General features: G+C 51.2%; 2 protein-coding genes across 2 annotated transcripts in view; one reads left to right on the forward strand and one right to left on the reverse strand.

Moving 5' to 3' along the window:
* RFC5 (replication factor C subunit 5) lies at positions 1-17,854 on the forward strand. Its single transcript, XM_074973131.1, has 11 exons — positions 1-65; positions 1,952-2,016; positions 7,272-7,408; positions 7,966-8,045; positions 9,063-9,136; positions 9,742-9,901; positions 11,503-11,584; positions 12,852-12,981; positions 13,592-13,669; positions 14,274-14,328; positions 14,679-17,854. The coding sequence occupies exons 1-11, from the start codon at positions 1-3 to the stop codon at positions 14,773-14,775; spliced, it is 1,023 nt and encodes a 340-aa protein (XP_074829232.1). The 3' UTR covers positions 14,776-17,854.
* WSB2 (WD repeat and SOCS box containing 2) overlaps positions 15,670-23,647 on the reverse strand; it is a 19,804-nt gene continuing 11,826 nt past the window's right edge. The window contains exons 5-9 of the mRNA XM_074973130.1: positions 22,546-22,646; positions 21,704-21,876; positions 20,933-21,046; positions 19,526-19,633; positions 15,670-18,245 (exon numbers count right to left, since the gene is read on the reverse strand). Coding sequence (XP_074829231.1) covers positions 18,083-18,245; positions 19,526-19,633; positions 20,933-21,046; positions 21,704-21,876; positions 22,546-22,646 — 659 coding nt within the window. The 3' untranslated portion in view covers positions 15,670-18,082. The remainder of the gene's footprint in view (positions 18,246-19,525; positions 19,634-20,932; positions 21,047-21,703; positions 21,877-22,545; positions 22,647-23,647) is intronic.

Genomic DNA, 23,647 nt, shown 5'->3' on the forward strand with positions numbered 1-23,647 from the left:
ATGGAGCCTGCAGCCCCCAAGGCGCCGCCGCCGCCGCCGGCCGGCCGGATCAGGAACCTGCCATGGTAGGGGAGGCGCCGTGCCTGGGATCGGGCCCCTCCGGCTGCATGCGGCAGCTGGGATCCGTGGGGCGGCTGAGACCAGCCCCCCGCCCCGCCCCTCTGCCGCATGCAGGAGCGGGCCTGGGGTGTGCGGGGATCGGGGCCCTCCGCTGCCCCAGCTGCGGGGGGAGCCAGCCCCGCCCCCCTGCCGCATGCAGGAGCGGGCCTGGGGTGTGCGGGGATCGGGGCCCTCCGCTGCCCCAGCTGCGGGGGGAGCCAGCCCCGTCCCCTGCCGCATGCAGGAGCGGGCCTGGGGTGTGCGGGGATCGGGGCCCTCCGCTGCCCCAGCTGCGGGGGGAGCCAGCCCCACCCCCCTGCCGCATGCAGGAGCGGGCCTGGGACATGTGGGGCAGCTGTTCTCCCGGCGGTGTCTGCACGGAGGGCATCGCTCAAAGCCAGCACGCTTCTCCCTCTTGCCCTCCCTCTAGCCCCTGGCTGGAGGCAGCAGCTCTGTAATGGAGCCTTGCATGGGGTGAGCCACAGGGAAGCAGCAGTTCCTGAGGTCAGAAGAACTTTTACTCCCCCGCAAGGGGTTGTGCAATTTCACGAGACTCTCTCCCCGGAGTGCAGGGTTGTAGGGCCTCTTGCAGGGGTCAGTGGGGCTGGGAAGCTGAGCGTGCCCCCCTCCCCCTTTGTCAAAACCCACTCCCTATGCCCTACGCTCAGCGTCCAGCTGAGAAAGCCATTCCTTCCCGACGGGCGGGAAGAGGAGATGCTGGGGAAGCAGAATCGATCTCAGGCACTTAGTTTGTCTAAGTTGGGACAAGCTGGTTTGCTCGCCTGGTCTGATCTGGAGTAGCCTGCCTTCTCCATGGACCTCATCTGGGAGATCACTTGGGTAAATCAACAATAAAGTCTTTTATGGCTTCAAATGCCATTTTTCTCCTGGCATGGGAAATGGATTTCTGTATTGGGGGCAATTTGTCCAAAGCCAGTACCCTTGGGATCCATAGAAATAAGGCTACCCTGCTTTGGTGGCTCCCTAGTTCTGCATTCACTCGGCCTGGTCCACTCTAAGTTCAATACAAAACATTTGTTTAAAAAAAATAATAAAGCAGGGTGTCCTACCAGTCCTGTACTCAGCCACACAAGAACACACCTTACCTGCTCTTTTGGGGTGGGACCATACTGCAACTCCCAGCTCAAGCTGCCTCCAGCATCTCCTCTGCCCACCTCCAATCAATCCCCTGTAAAGGCCAGTGTGAAGACCTAGAGCTTGCATAGTATCTTGCAGTTAAAAGCATGGGATTGGATCTAGTCCCTAAACTTGTGTGCTTCTTGCAGCATCTATAAAGTGATGTCACTGCAACTGGTTTATGCAAGGGTTTTTCTAAATGTACAGGGCAAGACACACCTTTGGAGTATTTAAAGATACTGTAGATGCCAAAAGAGTCACCTGGCTTCCAAACTTAAGAGGGAACTGCAGCAGTAATCCTACTTAGAAAGTCCTCAGCTGGGATGAGGTGGTGCTTGGACTGGGCTCTGTGTGTTAGGATTCAGCTGGGGTTTGGATTTGATGATGACAGAGCCTATCCCTTCCAGGATTTGGGCAGAAAAATTACAAGCTCAGCTCTTTTTGTGAAGTTTTTTGCCATCTTAGACTAGATTCAGAAAACAGACCCCTCTGAACTGTAACCGGAACCATGGGACTAGGTTTTGATGTCAGCACACCGTTCCAAATTCAGAGTAGATTGAAGGTGAGTGTTAATCTAGCCTTGTGGGTTGTTGTCCAGCACTGGGAAGGGAACAAAGAGAAATTTCATGCCTGGAACACCTGGTTTCGACACTTGTGAAATGCCTGAAGTCTCAGCTCTTCATCTGCATTTATATTAAAATATCTTTATCTCTAGGGTGGAAAAATATCGTCCTCAGACACTGAGTGACCTAATTTCTCATCAGGACATTCTGAGCACCAGTGAGTATTTAATACTGCCACCATTTTTCATCTGAGCTTCTCTATGCCCTTTGCAGACATGAGTTCCCATGATATCTTTGAGGTAGATAACTATAATTCCCATTTTACAGATGATGCAGCTGAGGCAAAGGTGGTATGATTTGCCTGGGGTCACTGAGAAAGTCAGTAGGAGAGCTGGTAGTCGAACCCAGGAGTCCTGACTCCACCTTATGTGCTAGCCACTAGATAATGCAGCTTCTCTTTCGCTATGGAAACAAACATCTTTATAATTGGTGGCAAGCTTACAGAAGCCTGTTAAATCGAATTGCATCCGATCAGTGATGTGTTGCCATTATTTTAACATGGGTCTCTCATAATAAACCCTTTTTGGGCATGCATGAACCTTTTTAGGGGAAATGCTTTGATTCTTTTATATGGGAGGGGGCCTAGATGCTATAATGAGCCGTATGAAATTGCAGAGAGAGGTGGAAGGTGTCACAGTTGCTTAGAATTAACCTGTTAAGGGGGTCCTCATTGCAGGATGCCGTTCTGCCTCCTGTTGTATCCTTATCAGCCTTTCAGCATAACTGTTGTAAACTAACATGCCTCTTCCTGGAGAGTCAATCCAGCTCTACAGTCTTGAGTTCCATGCAGTTTGTTTTTTATGGTCATCAGAAAGATTCATTCACGTGTCATCATCCTTTCTTCTTGGTGCTAGGGGCCACTGATCCATTACAGTGAGTACCTCAGCCTGCCTGGGGGAAGAACCAGACCTGTCTGTCAACTGGTAGTTGGGGAATGCCCTGAAATTCCCCCTGATTTTATCTGCCTCCCCAGCAACCAGCATCTTGGCCAGACCACCCAGCTGCAGAGCTTTCCTGAGGAACACGCCCATCTTCCCCCCTCAGATTTCTGGCTCACATGACTGCTAATTAATTTCTCTCTCTTATACCCAGCCACATCCTAGGGCTGTGTTTTTGCTCCTGGGGAGATTGTCCCCTCAGCTCCTTTTCCCCCTCTGTGGTGTTTGTAGTCGCTGCTGCCCTGGCAGGTTTCCGGAAGTGAGCTAGGCGGAGAAGAGGCAAAAGGCAAGGCCTGTGGGTCCTGCTTCACTCCTCTCATCAAGAGCTGTGGTGGGGAGCTTGGCCAACTGTATGGGCAGAGCACAGTTTCCCCCCTCATAGCCCAGTCCGGCTGGGGCCGTCTCGGCCCCCTGTCCCAGGAAGGAAAAGAGGCCGTCGGGATTGGTATAGCCAGCTTCGGGGCCAAGCGGCTCGATGAGAGGGAGAGCAGCCTAGCTGTGGAAGAACAAACAAGCAGGAAGGGGCCTCTTTGCCCCACCATTTACTACATTCTAGCTCCTTTGGCCTCCGTTTTAGGAGGCCTGAGGGTTCCCCTGTGTGCACCAGTCACTACAGAGGCGAACGTGGTCGCCTTCCCTGCTGGTGGGGACTCAGCACTTTGAATTGGGGGAGATTTTTTTTTTAAACCGGAAGGAATGGTGGTCTCACTAGACAGGCCCTTTGCGGGCAGCCACGCCCAGGCTGGTGTCACCTCAGCCCCCTCCCCTGGGCAGGGAAGCTCTCAGGTGGCATCAGCCCCACAGCAAAAATAAATAATAATAAAATGACGTGTCATCTGACCCCCTCCACCCGCTGTCACAGGCAGTGTGACCTGGCGGATGGTAGGGGGAGTATGGGCCTCTCAGCCTCAAAATGTCAGAGCCTACCTCCCTGTCATGGAGAGCAGGACGCCAGTCTCTTTCACACAGCTAATAGGGGCCTTTGGCATTGAATCCGGCGCTTGGGCAGATCTATTCCCAACTCTCTACATATTCGCGTGGGAGATCCTGGGAAGCTCAGGCTAGTCAGAGTCGTCAAACCAGTAGATTGACAGTCCTGGCTCTGGCTGGATGCTGAGGAGAGCAGTACAGGTCATGTGGCAGGCTGAAGGAGTCCTGATACCACTTTGCAAGTGGCAGCTGGAACAAACCTCGGGCATAGGTGCTGGAACTAGGGGAGCGTGGGGAGCTGCTGCACCTCCTAGCTTGAAGTGGTTTCCATTATCCACGGGGTTTACAGTTTGGATCAATGGCTCTTAGCACTCCTCCTATAAAAATTGTTCCAGCACGCCTGACTTCAGGTGCCAAGGGGAGGTTAGTAGCTGCTCTCTCTTGCCTGAGAGCAACTCCAAGAGTTATGTGGCAGTGGCTGGATTAAGCAAACTGGACTTTCCAGCCAGAAATGTCCTTGCTCGTTTTAAGTCAGGTTGGTGGGCTGGTGACTGACCACTTTGTATGTGGAAACAGCAGCAAAGCACCCTGTGGCCTCCCCGTGTGTCAAGAGCCCAGCTGTGAGGTAGTGAATGGCATATTTAAAGCTGGGAAATGTCTCTCGCCTTTCCCACCACTTTGGGAGAGCAGCAGTGGGACTGTTTGTCTTTCTGGCTGAGGAGGCGGTGGCTTTTAGGTCTGATTACCCTAGCGTGGGACCTTCCTCTGTCTCTGCCTCACAGAGCAGGGCTGCTATTGCCAAATACAATCCCCCAACCAGCACCAGACAGGTTAAAAAGGGATCCTTGGAGGAAGTGATGATCAGTTGGGTCCTAGTAAGATGTCAACAAATGAAGCTTACTTAAGTAGGTGAAGTCCATTGTTTAAGGCCATGGGAGTGCTCTCAGATGAGACCCAGTACTGTATTTGGAATTCAGACCGGGAGTCCTCACGACTGTGTCAGTATTCATTCCCAAAGCGAATTCAAGAACTATTCTTCCTTCTGTCAATTATCAAACCCCTGTCTGCGAGGGGCACTGACAATCTCAGGGCAGAGAAGTCTCTTCTCTTGTATTGAGAACTGCAAGGTGACTAAGTGACCATCAGTGCATACTTTCACCAAATACTACGTATCGGTCATCTGTTCATTAGCCAATGCCTTTTTTTTTTTTTTTTGGCAGAAGTTGTCTCCACGCCTCAGTGCCCAGGGGAAGGAAGAGGATATATAAACTATCTGTTTAGATGATCGTGTTCCCCCCCCCTACCCCCCCCCGAGCCATGCTGCATGAAAGCCCCATTGTAATGAAGCTGGGGACCTTAGTATGGTGAAGAATAGGGACATTTATTTGCACTCTACCTGAAAATCTCCTTTCTTTGAGTAATTGGATCCACAGATCCAGCACACCCTAGAGACAAATGGTCATCCAGAACAGAGATGTAAATTGACACCCAAAGATTCAGATTTATTTCATTAGGGGACGTTATCCCCATGCTCTTCAGTAGGAGAAATTGTTTTGCTTTTTCATCAATATTTAACACAATCTGTAATTTAGGAAAGTAGAATGGAATTATCCCAGCTGTGGAAGTCGTTAGCTAGAGCAGTAACTCTCAACCTTTCCAATCTACTGTACCCTTTCACAGAACCATAGAATCTCAGGGTTGGAAGGGACCTCAGGTGGTCATCTAGTCCAACCCCCTGCTCAAAGCAGGACCAATACCCAACTAAATCATCCCAGCCAGGGCTTTGTCAAGCCGGGCCTTAAAAACTTCTAAGGAAGAAGATTCCACCACCTCCCTAGGTAACCCATTCCAGTGCTTCACCACCCTCCTTGTGAAAAAGTGTTTCCTAATATCCAACCTAAACCTCCCCCCGCTGCAACTTGAGACCATTGCTTCTTGTTCTGTCATCCGCTACCACTGAGAACATTCTAGATCCATCCTCTTTGGACCCCCCCTTCAGGTAGTTGAAAGCAGCTATCAAATCCCCCCTCATTCTTCTCTTCCGCAGACTAAACAATCCCAGTTCCCCCAGCCTCTCCTCATAAGTCATGTGTTCCAGTCCCCTAATCATCTTTGTTGCCCTCCTCTGGACGTTTCCCAATTTTTCCACATCCTTCTTGTGGTGTGGGGCCCAAAACTGGACACACTACTCCAGATGAGGCCTCACCAATGTCTAATAGAGGGGAACGATCACATCCCTCAATCTGCTGGCAATGCCCCGACTTATACATCCCAAAATGCCATTGGCTTTCTTGGCAACAACGGCACACTGACTCATATCCAGCTTCTTGTACACTGTAACCCCTAGGTCCTTTTCTGCAGAACTGCTGCCGAGCCATGCAGTCCCTAGTCTGTAGTGGTGCATGGGATTCTTCCGTCCTAAGTGCAGGACTCTGCACTTGTCCTTGTTGAACCTTATCAGATTTCCTTTGGCCCAATCCTCTAATTTGTCTAGTTCCCTCTGTATCCTATCCCTATCCTCCAGCGTATCTACCACTCCTCCCAGTTTAGTGTCAAGAGTCTGATTTGTTTTGGGTACCCCCATGTTTCACCTCACTTAAACTACTTGCTTACAAAATCAGACATAAAAAATACAAGTGTCACAGCACACTATTACCGAAAAATTGCTGACTTTCTCATTTTTACCATAATTATAAAATAATTCAATTGAACTAGAACTACTGTACTTATATTATTGTATATAGAGCAGTATAAACGAGTCCTTGTATGAAATATTAGTTTGTACTTACTTCGCTAGTGCTTTTTACGTAGCCGGTTATAAAACGGCAAATATCTAGATGATGTACTCCCTGGAAGACCTCTGCGTACCCCCAGCAGTATGCGTACCCCTGGTTGAGAACCACAGGGCTAGAGGGAACTTCAGGGTGTGAGGCATTTCCCTACTGCTAATGGCTGCCTGCTTTAGTTCTGCCTCCAAGCTGCAGGCAGGCAGGCAGGCTGAAGTACCCATTGTAAGAGATCTGTGGCTCTTTCTACTCAAAGAAAGGAAACTTTCAGGTAAGCACAGATAAGTTTTCCTCCTCTGCACTGTGTGGACACTTAAGATCCTATGGCACTGTTTGTAAGGGCAAGGATATTCTAGCCCACAGTTTCCTCTGCCCACCTCCTTTGTGGCTTCATGAACCCTACATTCCATGGGTGGCTGTCATGCAAGGGGACTCTAGATAGCTGATGAAATGCTTTGGAGCAAAGGGCACACCTCTAAACTAGATTAGTGTCAAAACCAAGCTGGACTTTTAAGCATTTTTGAGTCAAAAAAAAAAACCTTGTTTCAAATGTGCCCTTCTCAAAATGGTCTAGTGAGCGTGTGCTGCATTCTGAAGGCATCTGGCAGTACAGCACAAGTGCTCCTGGAGTTCAGCATGCAGGGGATGCTACAGGTTAGCCCCCTAAATCTAAGAGCAGGAAGACCAACAGCTGCTCACTTAGTATCTAATTGGAAGGGCCTCTTCTTTTCCTCACCCCCTAACCCATCTCTCATCAGTTCAGAAGTTCATCAGCGAAGATCGTCTGCCTCACCTTCTCCTCTATGGACCACCTGGCACTGGCAAGACCTCCACAATTCTGGCCTGTGCTAAACAGCTCTATAAAGACAAGGAATTCAACGCCATGGTTTTAGAGGTAAATCACAATGTCCTGCTGGCCCCGGCGCTCTTGTTCATTTGAAGGTGGTACTTTCCAACTCACATAACTCTGCTCCCGGTATAGTGAAGGGCTAGCCAGGGTTAGTTAGCATCCTGGAGTGCTGCTTCTCCATAAACAAACACTGCTAAAGATCAGTTTCCCTTTGCCTGTCTAGATATCGAGACCTGCGTATACGCTGCAGTCTTAGGCCTGGTGTACCCAAGGAAGTTGACCTGGTTTAAGTTAGACCAGTACAAGTCACTGTGTCTTATTTTAGTTTGAGAGGCTTATGTCCATTTAGCTTAAACCTTTCCCAGTTATTCTTGATAACAATGATAGCGATACATAGCTCTTATGTAGCACTTTTCATCAGTAGATCTCGGTAAACTTAAGCTGCTCTTCAACCAGAATAAGTGTCCATACAGTGGCTTCCACCAGATTAACTAAATCTAAATCCCCACCGTAGTGTGTCACCAGTGCAACTTTCAGGTGTAGACAAGCTCTTCCTGTGCAGAGGTGCATTAATAATGCCATCTCCCTCCCCCTCTCTCTAGCTGAATGCTTCGGATGACAGAGGAATTGATGTTGTCAGAGGACCCATCCTGAGCTTTGCTAGCACAAGGACAATCTTTAAGTAAGTGCCATGACATGTTGGTATCCCTCGCCTCCCAAGAGGTGGTTTCTCCCTTTATCTATGCTTTGCCCCTTTTTCCTCCCTGACCTGCACCAAGTCACAAGGAGTCCACAGAATGTAAAGTATGACACTGAAATACCGCTCTTGGCTTAAAAGGGGATGGTCAGTTTTTGGGGGGAAGCACATGCTTTCTAACTGACTGTTACACACAGTTACAGGGTGGGGTAGGTAGTGACTGGACAGGAGATGTGTGGAAAGTATTCTCTGCATGATAAGGGAGGAGGAAATAAGAGTATTCAGGGAGATAAGTAAGAAAGTTATTGCAGTCTGTGGGTGTATTGTAACACACAGGAGAGGAGCGTGTCCCCACAGCTCCAGTCCGGTATTCTCTTTTGGGTGCTTTACTATAGGAAGATGGGGGAGAGTGCTGAGATGAGCATCTGGGATGAGAGTGTGGAGGGAACGGACTAAAAGATGAACGGAATCAAGGCCCAACATACTCAGAAGTGGCCCCTGACATGCAGTGCCTTGCTTTTCAGGCGCCCCATCCTGGGCCAGATTATCAGAGATGCTGAACATCAACTCCCAAAGTCACGAGAGCTGCAGGAGCTCAGCACCTCTGGCAGTCAGGCCCTTGGGTGTGTCGAGCTGGGCACCAACACTCAATGGCCACTTCTGGAAATGTCTGTTTATCGGCCGTATGTGGACAGTGCTGCGGAAGGGAGAGAAGATAGAGGATTCTGGGTACGTAAAGGGTACATGAGTCTGGAGTGAAGTGGTGTGAATCAGTTGGGAGCAATGGCTTGAAATACTGGATGTCAGCCAAAAAAGGGATGGGTATAAGGAGGAGTTAATGCTTTGGTAGGACTGGGTCTCTCCAAGCTCTAAATCTCCCAGGGCCAAGCTCGGCTCAACTCCATGGGTTTCCTCCAGCTCGAGTGCTCAGGCAGGGAGCCTGCTGCGGGTTAGGCTGCAGGCAGGAATGACTGAAGCAGCCATCCCCTCTCTTTCCATTAGGAAAGGTTTTAAGCTTGTGATCCTGGATGAAGCAGACGCTATGACCCAGGATGCCCAGAATGCCCTAAGGCGAGGTGAGTGGCATTCGGCTTGTGACCGGATAAGGGTGTGGTGGTGCTCCGGGTAACTTGCTGAGACAGGGCCCAGCTGTGATTTCATGCAGTTCTGCCTCCCACCCTGAGCAAATTGTCTACTCAGGCTTTTTCCAAGCAAGCGAGTGGTAACGCTGTGCATGTGACACGACAGTGTGTGTAGCAGTGTTGTAGGCAAGGTAGCTGTTGCCTAACACTCCAGTGACTGCATCTCCCATGCTGAAGTGGCGTGTGTGCGTTTGCGTATATCCATCAGTACCATGCTTTGGGATGAAAGGAGCAATATACGTTAACTCCTGAAGGCAGCTGAGAGAGGAGGAATCTGTATGGTATCTTCATGATAACGACATGGGCTCGGTGTTCCAGGTCTTGACCAAAGGGGCCACGCACAGTAAATTCCTGGAACTCCTTCTTTGGAAGGAAGGATAAAGGGCTTGAGTCAAGCCTTCTGGGAGGTGAAACTCTAGCTCCAGGAATTCCAAGCTATTTCATGCTACGTGTGTTCACTAACTCTCTTCTGACTGCACAAACACAGGCTGGTGCAAGTTCTGATTGGCAGTTCCCTTCCCCTCCTCCCCCCTTTGCAGTGATTGAGAAATTCACCGAGAACACCAGGTTTTGCCTGATCTGTAACTACCTCTCCAAGATCATCCCTGCCTTGCAGTCCAGATGCACAAGGTTCCGGTTTGGCCCCCTGACTCCAGAACTCATGGTCCCCAGACTGCAGCATGTCATTAAGGAAGAGATGTGAGTAAAAAACATTGTTGGGGAAGGGAGGGGAGTCAGAACAAAATGGAAATGGAGTTTTGCATCGAGGGAGCATCTGACCTATTCAGCTGCCTCTTGCCTTTGTTCATGCAATCACGGGTGTCCTCACTGCTTTCCATAAATCCTCCCTCCCCAATTTCTCTTGGCTCTCCTAAATCCTCCTCTTACCTCTGGAAGTAACAGCTGGCTTTTTCCTTCTCTCCAGTTTCCTCCACACATTTCTCCCCCTGCAGGGAACTGTGGTTTTCCTCTGTCTCTTCTTTTGTTCCGTTCAAAATCAATTCCCTTCAACCTTTGGCAGCTAGAGATGCCTGCAGGTCCTTGGGGGCTCTGTCTCTGAGCAGGTCCCTTCCTTAAGCTGCTTTGGAGCTTCAAATGCAAATGTAGGGCTGAAAAGTGACTGAAAAGAGGAGAGGCCTCCTGGAGTCCTATTTGTTTGTGGTTTTCCAGAGCAAACTTGCTCAGGTCCCCTCTACTGGTTGCCAGCTGTGTGAACTTGAGCTGGATTTTCTTCTTACCCTCATCCCCACTAATGAAGGTTCTGCAGGGCCAAATTCTGCCCTAATAGCACCTCCACTGACAGTGGGCCTGCCCAGGTGCAACACAGCAAAACCAGGCTCTAATTAGAGCTTAATTACTGTGTTAATAATGCTCAAAGCAGAGGGGAAACCAGCTCACTCCCTCTCTTACAGCTGTGTTGGCTCCTTACTTTTCATACTAAAGATCTGTCTGTGTGCCCACCTAGGGGGTTTGTGCCCTGGGAGAGAAGGGGTGACCCTTCAGAGTTCCTTGTCTGAGTATAACTGCTCTTTAAGACAAATGGAACCAGCCATGGTTTGTGGTTAAAACCATGGTGGCATAGCGGAGTTGTGGGCTGGTGTTTAACTTCTGAAGAGCTGGGTAGCAAGTGAAACAAGTCTGAGCTCAACCTAGTTCATATCAAAAAACCCAATACTTGGGACCTTTTGACGTGATTGGCCACAGGACTAGCAGGTGTATTGTAGGTGAGGCATGAGTGCTGTGGCAGAGTGGTGTGTGTGATGGAAGCTTGTCGTGGGGGCAGATATTGCACACCTGCTTCTAGCCAGTGCTTCTCTTTGGCTCAGCAAATTCACCTCTACTTCACTAGGCCTCTCCCCTGGGAATACCTGCTTTCTGCGTCCAGAGCCTCATAGCTCTTTCCATGCCCTGCATACACCTCTTGGAGTCTGCTGGGCCGACTGAAGGTTGTCTTGCACAGCCCCGCTCCAGGCAATACAGTTGGCAGAGCAGTCCCCATGCTGCCTGCCCTCATGGGGATGGGCGGTCTGTCAGTCTAGTTCGGCCTGAACAAATGATCCTGAGGTGTCAGGATCTGTCGTCTTTGCTCCTGGAAGCCGGGAAGAGGAGTGAAGTGAAGATACCATTTTGCATAGAGACAGAGGGCCCCAAAACTGTCACGGTGCCATGTCCGTACATTGCTTTGTGACGTTATTAGGACTGTTTAAATATTGGGGTGTCCCATGGTGGCTGTTCTGTGACTCAGCAGTTCTCTAGGGCTCAGGGCCCCTGCTGTGCATCCTGAAAACTGTGTCTTTCAGGGCTGACGTGAGTGAAGATGGGATGAAAGCACTGGTGACCCTCTCCAGCGGCGACATGCGCAGAGCTCTGAATATTTTGCAGGTACAGTCCTATGTGTGGCTTCAGCTTGCTGCCCCCCAGCACCAGAGTCCGCATCTCTGATTTCAGAGCGGCAACGGTGCCACTTGTGTAATGGCCAGACGGACGTCTCCTCCCTTGACACGTGCGTGGAATGGTTCACAGGGAGTCAGACCCGTTGGTCACATGCAACATCCTCATCCCCATGGTTAAGGGAGAGATTCAGGAGCTCTTCCTCCACTTACTCAGCATTGCAGATGGTATTTGTAGGCAAGAGTGCACTGTGGGCCTAGGCTTCCCAGCGTGCGCTTCCTTGGCTTGGCTCCAGCCCAGGGTCTCCTTCGAGACTGGCTGCAGCAGGAGCAGCCAGGTAGAGATGGTATTACAGCCACAGAGCCCGCCAGAACCCTCAGCCCTTCTCCCCACAGCATCCCTGAAGCGCTGCAGTGACTTGTGGGGAACCAGCGCTGGCTGAGGACCATTGGCAAGGGGCTGAGTAATGCTGCAGCAGCAGCAGATGGTATACAGGGAAGGCGGGTGGGGAAGTTAGTCTGTTCGGTTATTGATTGTACAGATTGTCTTTGGAGGGGTGGGAGAGAGACCACGGCAGATTCCTCTTCACTCCTGGTACTGAAGCGACTGTGAAATGGCACCATGGGTGGGGTTCCATGTCTGCCTCTTAGTGACTGGTTCAGATGACAAGCAGAACGGCTCCCCCAACTACCTTCCTTGCAACTCACCGCAGGCTCAGAGGCCTTCCTTCCTAAAACACGGTCTCTGGGTTCTTAAGGGCCCAGTGACACCCGCACAGCCCCCGTTGCCTAGCCTAGATTTATAATGGATGACATCTGTGCACTTAGAGCAGTTTCTGTTGATGATGCACAAGGGAGAACAGGATCCGGCTTGGTCTTCCATGGTGCATGGGTCCTGCAGGGCTAACGGGAGGGAAAAGCAGTTCTAGTCACAGAGGGTTCATCCGCATGGGGATAAACAACACGTGACTGGCCTGGCTTGGCTGGGCTTGGGCTCTGGGGCTGAAAAATTGCTGTGTAGACACTTGCGCTGGAGACCCCTGAGACCCTGCGAGGGGGAAGGGTCCCAGAGCTTGGGCTCCAGCCTGAGCCTGAAGGTCCACACAGCAATCTTTATCCCCACAGGCCAAACCCCAGGAGCCTGAGTCAGCCGTGGCCATGCCGTGGGTCTTTTATCCCCGTGTTGACGAACCTGAAAGGTCCGATGCTGATGCACACCGGCCAGAGCTGCCCTCTAACCTCTCCTCCTCTCCTGGCAGAGCACTACCATGGCCTTTGGGAAGGTGACGGAGGACACTGTGTACACGTGCACGGGGCACCCCCTGAAGTCTGACATTGCCAACATTCTCGATTGGATGCTGAACCAGGACTTCACCACTGCCTATAAAAGTATCCTTTTGATCATCCTCCTTACACCGCCCTGAGGGGCGAGTGAGATGGGCGTCCGACTAACATGGTGATGATGGGATGGCATCACGTGGCCTCTTTCGCCAGTAGCGCTAATGGAAAAGGGAGGCTTTTGCATTATAAGGCACTTGGCCACGCAAGTAACTCATGCCAATTAATTCTCTATAGCATCCCCGGCTTGTACAATTACATCTCACCTTCTCTCACAGGGAGTGGTGCTTCCCATTGGGACACTGGTTCCCTGTGATCAGCATTAGTGCCACTCTCCCTGCATGGGGAAGCTCTGGGTGTTGCTGTCCTGTGGGCTGATGTGGTCCAGCTCGTTTCATTTCCAGCCCCCCAGCACTGTGCACCGCTGCCAGGGAGCTCAGTGCCTGATCCTGCTCCCGCACAGCTGTAGATTCAGAGCTGAGGGCATGCGGCATCACACATGATTGGATCCTATATGTTTGCCAACAAGAGTGCCAGTTGGTATGTTGCTCACCCCACCAAGGATCCAGTGAACGGGGGGGACAGGAGTCCCTTGTTTTGGTGGCATCTACTCCTAGGCTTTGGAATTCTGTGCAAGAAAATCCCTTGACTCTCTCCTCAGAAATCCTGGAGCTGAAGACACTGAAGGGTTTGGCTCTGCATGACATCCTGACACAGATCCACTTGTTTGTGCACCGAGGTAATGCTCCTGGGCGGCCACCACAACACGTGGTCACCCCGTCCTAACATGCATATCCACCAAAGTAGCTTGCAGACGGTGTTCCTCATTAACCCATAGGCAACTAATCCCTCTGGGGCCGGGCTACGGTCTGGGGACTCTGGGTGAGGCTGTAACAAAGGAAGACTGTGTCTGTGCTATGGGAAGAGGAAGCCCCACGGGTAACTCCTCACCGTACATGGTTCCATTCACCGGTTAGACTGCAATGGGCCAGAGGTGGGGAAAGAACTGGCATGGAGCTGGCTGCAGAGCAATAGCCCAGCTCGAATTTTTTTACTTCCTGTTCAGCACTGTCTGACCCGCCTTGTTTCGCTTTGTGGCGCACGGTCTTTATGGCTGTGACACATTGGCTATTAGCAGCATGTGTTTTGGGTGCGGGAGAGATGGGCTGCTACTGCTGTCTCCCTAAGCAGAGCTAACACAGGGCTGTGCAGCCATCTTCAGTTACTGTTTCAAATAGCCATTCTTCCTCACAGGGTGGAGCAGGTCCATGTAGGAGCCTTAAATGGCTTGACTCTTTTTTAAAAGCCACATTTACTCAACCTGTCTTCATCTCACTCCCTAGTTGACTTCCCACCTTCTGTCCGAATCCAGCTACTGATCAAAATGGCAGACATCGAGTGAGTATTCCTTTGCTTGCCCCCGCTGCCTTTTCTCCACTAACAGTTATCTTCAAGCTGCTGATGATTGGCCTGTCTGAACCCCTCCGGTGGGAAGTTTATTGTTAATGCTGCACCCCTGGTTCACAACAGGACTGCGCCCACTATCTTCAGTGGCCCCTGCATGTGTTTTAGCATGAATTGTATATTTCCAGAAGCTATTGCCATGAAATCCATGGGGGTTTTTTGTTTTTTTTTGTTTTAATTGTAAAACCCACATCTTGCCCAGCTTGTGCTGGGACAGACCCAGCAATACCTGCAGCGCAGGGTCTGGCCAAATGGAGTATTTACATTTATGCTTTTCTTCTTAGGCACAGACTGGCTGCAGGGACAAGCGAGAAGATTCAGCTAAGCTCCCTTATTGCTGCTTTTCAGGTTACCAGGGACTTGATCGTAGCTGAGGCTTAGGTCCAGTGGCTTCCTGCGAACACAGTTTACACCCTCCACCCTCCCATGAAGAAGTAAAAAAGAAGAATGTCTTTGTCTGAACACACGAGTCCAGTGGCTTCTGCAGTTCCTTACCCACTATATTATCAGTATAGGGGGCTTCTAATGTAGGGGACAAATTTGGCCTTCAGATACATGCACCTCATTGCTCCTGACTTAAGAGAAACTCAGCACAAGCATTTGAGGGCAGAATTAGCCCTTTGCAGCTAAGTGTAAGGTGATGGACAACTTCTGAGCACTGTCTGTGTATACGCTGCAGCATGAAATACACCTTTGAAGGGAAGTAAGGTAGGTTCATCTCTTCCCTTACACCCAAGGAAGGGGTTGACTTTGTGGCACACAGTGTGTAGCTGAAGCTGGCTGTTGCTGGGTTTTAAGGCTGCAAGCTCTTTTCATTTACTGGGAGCTGATATTTAGCACTGTTCCAGCTCTTACTTGTAGCAGCTTCTACTGGGAGACTTTGGTCGAAATTCACCATCAGTGTAAATATCTAACTTTCCCTGACTAATGGAATGACACTCCTACAGCAGCAGCAGATTTGACCCATGTAGCCTGCAGGAACTTTAGGGGCAGAATTGTGTATAGCAGAGGGTGCTGGAGCTTTCCCCTTATATGAGACTTTAAATGAGGTTTCCCGTGACACAATTTCACAGGAAGCCTTAACTGGTCTCAGAAGGATCTTCTTAAACAGAGATGGTGTACCATTACCCCGTGCAGAATACAGGGGTCTCTTGATTTAATCAATACCCTAAATTCTGTAAACTGGCTTTACAGTAGGTGCTTCTGGCCTGCCGTCCTAAATTGCAGCAGGTTAGTGTAGTTACAGCCTAGGAATGACAACATACTAGTAGTCAGTTGTAGGAAAGGGAAACATTTATTTTGCCTCTTGAAGTTTGTAAAAACATCTCCGGCTCCTGTGTACATGACAGCAATACTACAGATCATGGTCAAGTAAAAATTAAGGCCATCTTCAGCTTCATCAATCAGGATGCTTGACTGGGCCCATCTGTGTCCCAGTATGCTCTTTACATACAATGCAGAAGAAATACACAGTTGAAGAGCTGTGAGTGATAGGGTCCAGTCATTCTACTAGCTTAGAGAGCGATGCTCCATGTACCCATTGTGCTGCTGAGGTGGTCAGCTGTGGTACTGAGGTATAACAAGTGGCTGGTTTGTTGAGACTGCTCTTCAGTGCAGATGATGGGGATTTCACCACCCCTTTCTGCTAGACAGGTTCAGTGCACATATGGGGCTCAGAGTTGCTGGCCAAGATCTATCTTCAAGAAAACTGCTAGTTTAAATGGATAATGCTCCCTCCCCCCACTACCCTTGCTCCCAGCATTAGAGAAAAGGCACCTTTTGCTGCTGTGATCTTTTAATGAGCTCTTGTTCAGAACTTGAACACATTGGTTTTAGGTTCACTGGATCAGACCTAGCTTCACCCAATCTGAGGCGCGCCACTCAAAGGGGGCACTTTCCCCTTTGTTTTACTATTACAGCAGCATGGTGTGGACAGCAGTCTTCCAGCTAACCCATACTGTCACTTGTGCTCCTTAATAGAAAGTCCAATGGCACTTACGGTTTGGGGGTATTTTTGCAAGATTTAGGGATATTAAAAGCTTACTCTCTTTGGGCTAGATTCCACATTTAATTTTTCTAAAAAGGGGAAGAAGTCTCCCACCTCATTTCAAGGGGAAGTTGTTAGCCTGTCCTGTCAGTCATGGCCATGTGTTCTGAAGTAGCTTACAGCCCTTCCACTTGCATGGCAGTATATACGTGAGTAGTTATAAAAAGCGGGACTGGAGCAATTATGACAAAGCATGTATTGTTACTGCTGCCAGAAACTAGCCCAAATGAAACAGGTGTATGAGAGATGGTTTCACACACACCTCTGATACAGTACACATGAGTCATTTGCCCTGCCTGGAAAACTCCCTGGAAATTAGACTCCAAAAAGCAGTACTTTGGCTGGAGAGAAAGTGAGCAAGCAGCACAAGAACAGGACAATAGAGCCCTGTCAGCTGCTGTCTCTCTGCCAAGTATTCACCATTCTTAAAAACAAGGCCACAGAACATTTACTGGGATAGTACATTGGATAATTCACCAACAAGACTTGTCAAAATAAGTGAACAAATCAGCTCTGGTAGTTATTGGTTGTTATTAAATCTGCCCCTTCCCTCCCCCCAACACACACATTTGCAAAATTCACAAGTTCATGCTTGGCCTCCCCCATAATGCCAACTAGCCAGGCTCTGCCACAATTAGTGTATGCCAGGGGGATACGAATTAAAAAGCTGCCCAAAGTTGAAATCATTTTCACAGAACCAGACCAGCAGCTGGCTTGGTGCAGAGCACATCCTGACCCCCAGTCGCTGTCCTTAAGGTGTTCATCTTTCCATTACACACACAGGAGACATCTGCCTTACACCACATAACCAAACCACAAGTACTTGTGTCTCTGCCAAGTGGGCTGATTAAGCCAATTTCATTCTGGCAGCCACACTAGTATTAAGGGGATCTTTCACTCCACACCAGGCCCCTGCGACTGAACATTTGGGTCTCCCTCAGGGCTGTGTACTTTTGTCACCCAAAAAATGGCTCTAGGAAGAGCATCTCTAACTCTTCAAAAGGGGGAAACAAACCTTTTATTTTGAAGTCTTTGCCCACAACACAGAGACTTGTTCAGGTTCAGCCATCTTGGAACCAGGCCAAAGAAAGTAATAAACATGAAAGCCACTGCCTCATTTAGTAATTCAACTAGGGGGACACAGTTTCCCATTCATGAAAGTGCCGGTTTGAGTTTGGATTGCCATACCAGTGAAGGCGGCTTCTCAGAGCCCTCTAGCTTTTAACACACAATGTTCAGCAATTGCACTTGAAGTGAAAGCACCGAGAGAGAATTGAAGCTTGCGTTGCTGTTGGCAGGGCCCTTCCGAATCCAACGCCCTGCACAGCCCTCGCTTGAATGGATGGATCACTTGCATAGAACTCTTGCCCCTCCTTGTCTGAGAATTGAGTTCTAACAAATTCAAAGCTCAATCAACTAGCCCACTGCATGTTTTTGCTGGGTTCTCTTATTAAAATAACCTACATGGTCAAAGATATGCCCCAAACAGAGGAACAGAAATCCTTTTTGCACTAGAACCATAGCACGTAGTGGGTCTTTGTGACCATTTTATAACCCCAGCTGCTCCTCCGTTCCAGAACAAAGCTCGGAAGGAAGCCAGCCACCTCCAGGTTTCTTTGGACCCCATGTACTACACAGGGTTTAAAAGGTCCTGTAGGTGAGGAACTCCTTCATTTTCTTGGGAATGGGTAGTGCTAGCACCTGGTACGTTGTTAGGAAGGTGCGGAGAGCTTTACGGCACAAGTGCTTAAGTGATGAGAGGACCTTGGGGGCACTCCAGAACTGGACGTGGCCATCTCTCGTCCTGCAACAAGAGACCAAGGATAAAGGTTAGCATCCATGCAGCTCAGCATCTGAACAAACAGCATGCGTGCCCTGACCAGACATGCCAAACCCGGGGGTGGGGGGAAAGCAGAAATTGGGCTTGTTTTTGGCTTAATCCAACTCCCCTCTTGGCTAGGTTTTGGCTTGTAGCAGCTTTTTTTTTTTTTAATCAGCGAGCAGGGGCCGGGGGGAGAGAGTCAGGGGTGCACAGAGGGGCCCCCCACAACCCCAGACTGCATGCTAGGGAGGCCCAGTCACAGAGTGTTGGGGTTCTTAGGGATTGGCTTGTTTTGAAATGGGATGAGCTTGATTTTTGGCTTATTGTGAAAGTTGGCGACTGTGGCCCTGACCCCGCTCCTGCATGGGGAGGAAAGAAAAAGTTGCCCTCACGGGACTTTTAGGAAGTGGATAGTCATTGATCACGGACCACAGGCTTGCAAGCTCCTTGCAGATTTTCCACTCCATGGGAGACCACAGGCTCTCACTCGCACCCCTTTTCCCCACCCCCAGCTGGGATGACTTCATGAGAGCCCATCCTGCACACTCCAGAGAAACCCCGCACTCAAGGCCTCTCATGCCTGGTTGAGAAAGCTGGACTGTCACGGTGTGTGCCAGCAGAGGCTGCTGCAGACACACAGGAGAAAGGCTAACTGCAACATCCCAGCTCACTGCTGAACCCTAGAGTCACAGGGGGGGAGGGAGACACATGGGGGGCTGCTAGCTGAGATGGAAGAATAAGGCAGGAACCCAACCAAGTTTGGTGAGTAGGGAATTGGGAGGGAAGACAATGCTCCAAGCACAGGATTTTCCAACATCGCTCTTTCCTGGCACCAAGGTCATGTCCACACTTGGAGCCCTATTCCAGTATAGGAATGGTGTTGTAAAACACCAGCTAGGTGCTAGTGTGGACACAGCTATACCAGCAACCCTGTGCTTTGTACTGGTATGGTCAAACACCCCCACCCCCCAGGAGCAAAGCATGCTCTACTGATAGAAGGGCAGCTCTGCTGCTCTAGCATCTACGCTCGAACTTCTGCCAGCGCAGCTGTGTCGGTCAGGGGTGTGACGACGGATACAGCTGTGTGCTGGCAGAAGCCTGTAGCGGAGACCTGGCCTGAGGATGCCCACTTTTGAGACAACAGCAACCATTTCGGGTTAAGGTGGAGTCCCATTCCCCCGCCTCCCTCACCCCAAACTTAGCGCGAACACAGAGTGCTCTCGGCAGAGCACGTCCCACTGACTGGCACAGAACATACACACCCTGTGGCAATAAACCCGCCGTGTGGGAAGTAGACACAGCACAGGCCATTGGTCATGGGTGCAAATGCCACTGGAGTTCTTAGTTCCAAATCCCAGATCCTCAGGAGTCTAAAGGAGAGAAAAAGAAGCACAGTGATGGACCTGGAGTTTACAAACCTAAGTGGCACTAGCTACTCCAACTGCATCAGCTAAAATAAATTCTCAGCGGTCAAAGTTAAAATAACCACACACATTTCTAAAGCAAATTTCATCCATAGGCTTCCAAGCAATTTACAAGGCTACTTCAGCTTCACGACTCCACCGTGAGGCAGGCATTATACCCATTTTAGAGGGGCTTAAACTGAGGCAGAGATAAAGTGACTTGGCTCAAGGTCATAAGAACGTAGAAGAGCTGCCATGCTGGGTCAGACCATGGCCCACCTTGCCCAGTATCTTGACTGTGACCGTGGCCCATCAGCGAACTGGGTGGATGGAAGAGGTTTCCGCTTCTGAGAACTTCCATTTACCTAACCCTTCTCCCAGACAAAAAAAGTGCTAGAGATACCAGCACCAGCTGGGACAAAAGGACCAACACACACCACCCTTGCCAGCTTGACCTGGCTCAGACGGTAATCTGGCCGATGATTCAACAGCAGGGTTAGCCCCATCTCCACAGGGACGTTCCCAGGGTCACCAACCCCGACGTGCAAAAAGAAGGGTTCTGTAGAAGCTCACAGAGCCTTGCAAAGCCCCTTGGGACAAGGAGCTGGGGAGTTTGCCTGTACAGTGGACAAGCACTGGACAAAAAGCAGCAGCAAGAAGTTACAGTCCTGATTTTAGCCCACAATAGGCTCTCGATCTGCAAGGGATCCTCTCTAGGTTCCCCCCCCCCCCCCCCCCGATTTCCAAGGCAGCTGACAGCACCAGGGGGGTGGAGGCAGCAGGACTTAATTTGTTGCGAGTCAGGATGCTGTCAGTGCTTCACGGCGTGTAGCCCAACAAGACACCGGTCTTGGGAAGGTGATGGTGGCGACACCCATCAACCCCCCTCTTGGGCAGGGCACTGGCATACACACCTGAGCCAGCGGTTTACCTGCTCATCCTACTTTTAGGCCTTGTCACCATGGCAACCAGGCAGCCATGTCCAAAGAGGAGTTACACACAGCTACCTGTGATGGGCAGTCTACAGCCCCCGGCAGCTGTGGCGTCAGGACAAACCAACAAGGCCCCAAAGACACATCAAACCAAGACCAGAGTCAAGTCATGCTGCTCTGAAAGCCCCAGCACTGGCAGAAGCAGCCAGCTTCAAAAGGCAGAGGTCCCTGCTGGAAAGCTGAGGACCAGAAGCCGAGAAGAGCTTTGCAGCTCATCTTAACTGCTCTGGCAGGGACCCTGCAGCAGGCAGCCATAAGATAACAAGCCCCTCACCTGTCGTCTGCCACTGTAGCAAGATACAAGCCTTCCGGAGAGAAGCACACGGACCTCAGGGAGCTGGCATGGATGTCACTGCCATAGTCCAATGTCGGGGGCAGCGGCACGTGGCTAAGCAGGAGGGAAAAGGAAGAGCTCACTCACCACGTCCATTTGAGCTGTACTGGAGCCCTGGCCCGTACGGCTGCCTGGGGGGGGTGTTGTTGGGGGGATGGACGCATGGTAAATCAGAGCTCCTGCCTTCTGAGAGTCCTCGTCACTGGTATTGGAGCACAGCTCACAGGTGTCACTGTGAAACGTGCATTTCCCTGGCCGCGAGTGTGCCACAGACTGCGTGTCCTTCCATGGCGAGGGCTGTCCAGTCCCCGGGCTGCTCTTTAAAAACTGGGAAGGAAAGTGCCCCAGTGCTGAGCAGTGGGGAGGCTAGGGCCAGGCACTCATCACAGACTCCAGTGCACCGCGGAGAAAGTGCTGGGGCCATCGCTTCCCTCCCATGCCGTGAGAGCAACACAAAGCAGTAAAAGGCAGCCACCTACCCTCGTGTATGGGAAAGGGCCATTTGTTTACCTTCTTCTCCCTCCTGGGGAGGAGCGGCACAGACCGATATGCACAGCAGGGGGAATGCAGCTAGCAGTGTGCAGGAGCCCCTAGGCTAAGTAGCTTCAAATACCGGAGCACCCTCAGGCGTGCTCTCCACCAGCGCTCCCTCTCCCCAATGCCCCTGTGCTCGCTTGATGCCCAGAAAGCTCCCGGGGCCACCCTCCTTACCGAAGCGTTCTCAGCTGCTCCCCTGTGTAGGGGTCCCACATGATCACACAGGTGTCGTAGGAGGCGGTGACCAGCAGAGCAGAGTCGGGGGAGAAGTCACATGACACCACGCTGCTCTGGTGCCCTTCCAGTTTCCTGATGAAGGTGTAGGAGCGCATGCTCCACAGGAAGGCCTGGGGGGGAGTGCACAGGGGGAGGGTTACAATTTCGGCTCATGGGAGGGGAGCAGCCCCTTGACTGGGAATGCTAGGGAGAGAAGGATCTCTCTTATCGTCCCTCATGGGACATCACCAGCCAAGCGTTCGCTCCTGAGACACCGGGAGGGGGGCGGGGGGGAACAGGCACTGCTCATGCGGGCATCACCACTCTGACGCACACCAGCTCTCGGCTCAGCCCGCCCCTTCCCCTCATCCCCCATGGGCTGAGCAAGCAGCAGCCCTGGGCGTGAGACACAGCGAAGAGGACGAGGCTTTGGACTCTGTGGGACTCTAGCACCGTGGAGTGGGGGAGGACAGGATACCGCACCTGGGAAAGACAAAGGGCAGATACTGTGAGGGATGAGACAGGGGTACAATGCACAAGGGTGACCCCTGCTGACCAGTCCATGGAACAGCACCACCAGTGCATCAGGGAGAAGGGCTGGGATGGCAGAAGAGCAAGACGGGTAACAATCAGGGGCATTAAACACAAGGCCAGTCCATTCAGAAGAGCTGACCTGAGGGCCAGCACACACCACTAAGCCAGCTCGTCTGCACTACGGAGGAGCAGGTGGGCTCTCTGACAGCTGAACGGGCAAGAAATGAGACCACCCTCCCTCCCCGCCAATAATAGGCAAGACTCACCGATTTCTCTCCAGCCGCAGAGCAGAGCATGCTGCAGTCAGGGGAGATGGAGCAGCAGTACACCCACTGCGTGTGGCCAGACAGCACCTGGACCTGCTTACCTGGGGATGGCAGTAACAGTTTGTGAGAAGAGCGTCCAGTCCAGAGACAGGGAGAGCTGGAGGGCTCATTCCTACCTCCACCTGCTCTCTCTGAAGCCAGCCTTCCAAGTAAGGAAGCGGGGTGTCTCAGACTAGATTAGATCCGATAGATTTCCCCGTGCGGACGCTCTCTCTGCTGCATTGGGTTTATTCTCAGGGAGTGTCTACACTGCAATGACGTGTGCGATTGTGGCTTGTGTAGACATACCCAAGCTAGCTTTAATCTAGCTAGCTGGGTACCGGAGTAGCAGAGCCACGGCTGCATGGAGCTTGGCACAGGCTAGCCATGCAAGTAATTACCCATGGTTCCAGGGGGGCTGGCACAGCCCGTGCTGAAGCTCTGTTGCTCTGGTACCCATGCTACCTAGAGCGAAGCTAGCTAGCTCGGGCAGGTCTGCTCAAGCCAGACCCACGCCCTGGATTGCCGAGCAGACATGCCCTCAGTCAGCCTCCAGCATTCCTAATATGCTGGGCATCCCTCACCCACGCAGGGGGAAAAGGGGAGTTCGCTCCACTTGCCGCTCACTTGTGCTACAGTAACTCAGCGTGTTCGATCCCGGCTCCCTTGAGTCTCCATAGAGTTAGGTTCAAAATGCTTTCAAGGAGCTGGGATCGAACAGCTCAGCACCTTCATAATGGGGGCGCGGACCTCTGACAGCAAAGTCCTGCTGGCATCCAAGCAGAGCAGAGCCCCTCCTCTGGACGACACCAGTGTAGCACAAGGGCTCATAAATAAAGCCAAGAGTTTGCTATGGTTATTTTTAGTAAAAGCCAGGGACAGGCCACGGGTAATAAACAAAAGTTCACAGGAGCCTGTGACTTTACAAAAAATAACTGGGGGGGCAGGGCTAGGTGGGGGAGACGAATGACAGCTAGAGTCCCATGGTGGGGGGATTGACAGGCCGAGCCACCCCGCCATGGAGGGGGTACAGCCATGGCTCCAGTGGCTGCAGCCATGGGGG

This window comes from Natator depressus, chromosome 15, assembly GCF_965152275.1.
Source record: "Natator depressus isolate rNatDep1 chromosome 15, rNatDep2.hap1, whole genome shotgun sequence".
Classification (NCBI taxonomy): domain Eukaryota; kingdom Metazoa; phylum Chordata; order Testudines; family Cheloniidae; genus Natator; species Natator depressus.

Coding starts and splice junctions, on each gene's coding strand:
- RFC5 (XM_074973131.1), top strand. CDS start 1: ATGGAGCCTGCAGCCCCCAAGGCGCCGCCGCCGCCGCCGGCCGGCCGG. Junction 9,137..9,741: donor CCAGAATGCCCTAAGGCGAG/GTGAGTGGCATT, acceptor CCCCCTTTGCAG/TGATTGAGAAATTCACCGAG. Junction 9,902..11,502: donor CATGTCATTAAGGAAGAGAT/GTGAGTAAAAAA, acceptor TGTGTCTTTCAG/GGCTGACGTGAGTGAAGATG.